The sequence below is a fragment of the Engraulis encrasicolus genome, chromosome 2 (genome assembly GCF_034702125.1).
Source record: "Engraulis encrasicolus isolate BLACKSEA-1 chromosome 2, IST_EnEncr_1.0, whole genome shotgun sequence".
Taxonomy (NCBI): domain Eukaryota; kingdom Metazoa; phylum Chordata; class Actinopteri; order Clupeiformes; family Engraulidae; genus Engraulis; species Engraulis encrasicolus.
In genome coordinates, this window is record NC_085858.1 from 44,357,543 (window position 1) to 44,363,542 (window position 6,000).

The 6,000-nt window shown below is 42.2% G+C and overlaps 1 protein-coding gene across 2 annotated transcripts in view; it reads left to right on the forward strand.

The window, feature by feature from the left end:
• Positions 1-6,000, forward strand: part of LOC134462861 (growth factor receptor-bound protein 2-like) — a 36,397-nt gene that overhangs the window by 23,174 nt on the left and 7,223 nt on the right. For both annotated transcript variants that reach the window (XM_063216094.1, XM_063216102.1), the window contains 2 exons: positions 3,106-3,301; positions 5,189-5,287. In XM_063216094.1, the coding sequence (XP_063072164.1) occupies positions 3,106-3,301; positions 5,189-5,287 (295 nt within the window). The remainder of the gene's footprint in view (positions 1-3,105; positions 3,302-5,188; positions 5,288-6,000) is intronic.

Below are 6,000 nucleotides of genomic sequence, written 5' to 3' on the forward strand. Positions count from 1 at the left end.
AGTGGTGGCAGTTGTTTTTGGACCCTTTGGAAGTTGACAACAATCTCCTTGGTCTTGTTGACATTCAGCAGGAGGTTGTTGTCTTAGCTTACAGCAGTGGTTCCCAACCTATGGGTCGGGACCCAACCTATGGGTCGCCAAAGATCCACAGTGGGTCGCAAAGCCCTCATGATTTTAAGGCTTTTAATTTTAATGCCATATATAGCCCACATTGAATAAATGACAAAGCATTTAAACTAATAGATGCATAGAAGCAACCAAATGTAAGTGATAGATTAAACAGTTATTCTATACTTGACTGAAGACAAATTGAGGAATAAAATGATAACTAATGAGCTTTCACAGGAAACAGAGTATCATGTGACTCCCTCTCGTGCGGGCGCTGACATGATTGGGTCACCAAAGCTTACAATGGTAAAAATATGGGTCCCTGAAGAAAAAGGTTGGGAACCACTGGCTTACAGTACATCACAAAATTGCTTTCATCCACCTTTTAGTGATCCCTATCACCAAGGATGCGTCTACCGTAGGCGGTACACCTTTTTGTTGGCCACAGCACATATACAGTGCCTGCCTCACGTTTTACCATTACAACATCGCTCACAACCTCCCACTGGTTTGAGATGCACACCAGTCAGTGTCACGCATCAAAATTAAAATTCGTGTGAGAGACCATCTGAGGTTATGAAGGAGGTCTTTTAAGTAGTAATAGTGCAAGTGACTTTATGTGTCAGTGCTACAGCCGAGTTGGATAGTGTAGGGCCCGTGCAAATACTGCTGTGTTAATTCAACTCTTACACAACACTCTGGAACAAAGTAAACCTTAGCACAGGGATACTCATCTAGACACTGAAAAGGTCCAGTAGCCAAATTTTCAAAGATTCCAGGGTCTGAAAATGTCGCTATGGACTGATGCAGAAAATAGTCTCACTCTCTGGCCTCTTGTTCACTCACTGAGTTATCATAGTGATGATACTTTTATTTATCATAAGATTGGCTTCACGAAAATATACTACCTAGAGATCGCATGGCAGCGAAATCTCTCTTGACCCACAATGAAAATAAAATAATAATAATTTTAATACATGTAATATATAAAGAGGGACTTTGTCTCGGCCCGGATGACATTGCGCTTGGGTCCGCATCTGGACCTGAGTCTGCCAGTTGAGTATGTCTGCCCTAGAATATGTTAAGTTGACTCTCCATATGTCGAGATAACACTGCAAATTTGACTGGTTAGTAGGCCACGGCGAGTATTATGTCAGACCATGTGAGAGCAGGCAGGAGGACCCAGGCTGTGCTCCGCTCCGTCACCCAGTGGCTTAGAGAGCATCAGGACGTGGGGAAGTGTCACATTAATATTGCAGAGCCTACAACCGCCTCGCCATCGCGGTCAGATTGGCTGATTTCAGAGTCGTGGTTGTCTCATGAATCATCCATGGTGCCGTAAGTGTCTCATTGACAATAGATCCATCCAGGTGGTTTTCATGGAAAGTCCCATAAGAGCCTATAATAAGACGTAGTGTTCTCCCCCCTGTGGACATGTAGGGTACTACAGTCTATAATATGAACATGATATACAGAAAAAAATACAAGGTTAAAGGGGCTCTAGGTAGGATTAAAAGTCTACTTAATCACTGTCATGAGTCAGCCGGTGTCTATTTGAGTAATTAGTAGGTGAACCATGACTAGTCGTGACCATTTCCACGGTCCACTGTCAGCAAACCCCAAATGCAACTTTTGACAGCGTGGCTCCGAACGAGTGTCGTGGGAAACACTTCTCATATGAAAAATCTCTACATAACATTTTCATGTTTGTATCAACAGCTGGCATTCTGCAACGAAAAACATTCTCACAATGCGTTCATTTAAACAACATTTTTTCGTGAATGTGTAGATTTTGAGACAGGCATGCCACCTACACCGCACAAATGATGTCACCCTACATTGTGCCCCTTGAAATTCAACACGTACACTCTTCTAGAGTGTATTTGGTCTAGGACTGCACGATTATGGAAAAAATCGTAATCATGATTATTTTGGTCAAAATTGTAATCACGATTATTAATCACGATTATTGATTTTTTGCAGATTTAAAAAAAAAATTATAATTAGATGAAATATAACCAAGAATGAATTATATACGGGATGAGCAAAATAAAATGAATTGTAATAGTTCAATAAAGGCAATAGCATGAAACTTAGGTGGACAGATTTCTGACCAGAAACACCAGCCTGTCAGTATGTTCTGGCTTCAAGAACGCTCTCAAAGTTAGGGCACTATTGCCACGATTAAATCACGATTGAAATCACGACTTAGATTTCACAATTTTATCACGATTTTCGATTATTTTTCGATTATTTTCGATTAATTGTGCAGCCCTAATTTGGTCCCAGCCAGAGTACTCTCTAAGTGTTGAATTAGCACTGTGTTTTGTACTGTATAGTCCCGACATGTCCACGTAACCTTAAATGTGGAAGAGAGTTCATGGATTTTATGGATTATGGATTTTAGGCCATAATGCATTTACATCATGGGTGTCAAACTCTTTGCAGTTCAGGGGATCCACATACAGCCTATTTGATCTCAGCCAGTAACATACTTGTGAAATATTGCAAATTTCTGCTTCATATTGGATTCATGTCATCGCTAAATCAGTCATTTTGATGTGGACGACATTGGATATATCAGGAGAATAGACTGCAAGTGGCAACCATAAAAGACATTTAAAAATCTGAAATCTCTTCAACAATTTCAGCAAATGTTGTAATGGGATAGAAATGTACTTCTTATTTTGACAGTCTTACTTTTTTTGTCTCTATACGTCTGGGGCCAGATTGAGCCATGTGGCAGGCCGCACCCAGCCCCCAGGCCTAATGTCTGACACCCGTCATTTACATCAAGGAATAGAGTTCATCATGGCAATTTGTTGAAAACTTTTGGAAAAAGAAAAAATAGATCATCCCACAATCTTTGTGTCATTTTCAAGCGGTATATCATGAATAATTTTGTGACAGCATTGAAAAATAGATAAATGCATTAAGGTAAGATCAATTATGTTTACAGGATATGGATTAAATAAATAAATGCCTCCTCTTTTTCAGGCATGAGAGTGACGTCCAGCATTTCAAAATCATGCGCGAGAACAAGGCCAAGTACCACATATGGAACGTGAAGTTCGGCTCCCTGAACGACCTGGTGGAATACTACAAGAGCACCAGCATCTCCAAGCAGCGGGAGATCTGCCTGAGCGACGGCAGTCGGGAAGAGGGCAGCAGGACACCATGTGCTCCTCAGCCAGTATGTACAGTCAGAGCCGGATTAACGCACAGGCTAGATATGGCTGCAGCCTAGGGGCCCCCAGCTGCCAGAGGCTCCTCAATTGGACAAATGTTAAAAAAAAATGCAGAATTGCAGACTATACGACATTTAAAAAATTCACCTGAGTAGGTTTATGCTTTGCTAATACTCCTCCACTGTTGGCAGACATGTTATCCTTAATTCCTATATTGTAATTATGTCAATATCTTTGTAGTTTTATCATGAAACTTGCTTTCCAGGGGGGCCTAGAGCAACGTGTAGCCTAGGGGCCCCAGGCCATCTTAATCCAGCCCTGTGTACAGTTACAGTACAGTAGGACCCTTCTGCCTTCCACGTGCTTCTTCTATCTATCCTAAACAGCTCCCTCTGCAGGCGGATAAATGTAAATGCAATTTCACGGTTTACTATGGCTCGGCCTGTTCGTTCCGGTTCCCTGTGTCTACCTCAATTACTTCATCAATGCGAATTTCATTGACACATATAATGTGATACTAAGACAGTCATAAGAGATGCACACAAGACTTTCAAGTTAAAAATGTGTATTGTAGCTGAAAAGTGACAAAAGAAGTCATCGGACAAAGCTGGAGCTACAGACGTTTCGGACCTAGTCCATTATCAATGTCTCCTTTTTTGGTCTCTTCACATATAATGTGAAAAAATTAAAACTCCATGGCCCCTGTTGAGCTTTGGGTAAGCACCAAATGCACAGTACAAGATTCTTTTTTTTTTGTACTACACGACAAAGTTGGTGCATTGTTGTTGCTAGTCAGTCTTTGAGTCCAGTGGAGAAAGGTTGATGGTCATGTGAGGAAAAAGGATTTATTTGATATTTTATTATAGATAATTGAACATAATAGACCTACAGTACATAGCAATTCAGACCAGAGGGCAAGTGTACCAGAAAAAAACATTATATTGAGGCACTAAAATGATATTGTCTTATTAGCACTAACAGCAAAAAAAGAAAGGAAAAACTAAATAAAGAAGGAAAGAAAGACAGAGGAAAATATATTTTCAGCCCTAAGTGAATAAACAGGCCGACTTGTGTCCTTGGCTGCCCCTTTGTCCTGCGGTGACCGCTCTTGTTTGTCCCCGATGGCCTTTATTTTTGTCGTCCATCCTTTTCTTTCTTCCTTCCTTCTCTCCTTCCTGTTGCCCATCTGTTTCTCCTCTCTGTTGATTTTTCCGGGGGGAAGGGGGGGGTTCCCACACTGTGATGGCCCCTCTCAAGGCAAGGCTGTTTGGAGACGAGATGTTGTGTGTGTGTGTGTGTGTGTGTGTGTGTGTGTGTGTGTGTGTGTGTGTGTGTGTGTGTGTGTGTGTGTGTGTGTGTGTGTGTGTGTGTGTGTGTGTGTGTGTGTGTGTGTGTGTGTGTGTGTGGGTGTGTGTGTGGGTGGGGGGGTCACAGATCAATACCAAAGGGTTCAGGTAGTACAGTGGAAAACAGAAGCTCAGAAGTGTGCAATATCGATTTCATTTTACACTCGGGATCTGATTCAATATCAACCAGCAGGAGCTGGAGTGGGCTGGGCTGCCTTTAAATGTCTATTCTGCTCTTGACAATGCTCCTTGGTGAGGTCCCTTTGTGAATGTGTGTGTGTGTGTGTGTGTGTGTGTCTGTGTGTGTGTGTGTGTGTGTGTGTGTGTGTGTGTGTGTGTGTGTGTGTGTGTGTGTGTGTGTGTGTGTGTGTGTGTGTGTGTGTGTGTGTGTGTGTGTGTGTGTGTGTGTGTGTGTGTGTGCGCGCGTGCGTGTGTATGTGTGTGTGTGATATGTGTGCTTGTGTGTGTGTTCAGCCATGTATCATTCCAGGGACCCTTGTTTGTAAATGTCGCTTGACCTCTTGTCTAATGTGTTTTGCGTTCCAGGCGAAGAGGATCGACGTGACCAAGGAGCAAGGACCAAGGCCAGGCTATGGAGGCTCCCCGCAATCCGTGCAACCACGGCGGCCCTCAGATCAGCAACAGGTATTGCAGAGCGTCATGGAATAGAATAGAATACAAAGTAGAGTAGAATAGAATAGAATAGAATAGAATAGAATAGAATAGAATAGAATATAATATAATATAATATAATAGAATAGAATAGAATAGAATAGAATAGAATAGAATAGAATAGAATAGACAGTTTGATCAGCAGCACACACACAGGTATGGCAGAATGGCATGAACAGGCACCTGCACAGAATATTCATTCAGGAACATGCATGTTACAGTGCAGCCATCTTATCAGCCAAACACATAGGCACTGTAGAGAAGGGATTTGGCAACTTTCCTGATAAAGAGGGCCAAAAATGTTAATCGGCCCCATCAGAGGGCCACACACTTCATGTCATGGCCTTCAACAACATATGAGAGAAGCGACAAAATGATAAATAACATTTATTTGCATATTTGTAGGCCTATATTTATATTGGATTGTTTGTTAAACCATTGCATTACGAACATGATGTCCTTTATAAAAAAAACAAGACAAAATGTTTTAAAGAATGCTTACTGGTGGCTGCAGTCATGGGTAAGCGGTTAGGGTGTCAGACTGGTGTAGCCCAAAGGTTGCTGGTTCGACTCCCGACCCGCCAGGTTGTTGGGGAGAGTAATTAACCAGTGCTCTCCCCCAACCTCCTCCATGACTGAGATACCGTAAGCATGGTACTGTCCCGCCGCACTGCTCCCTTGGGGCG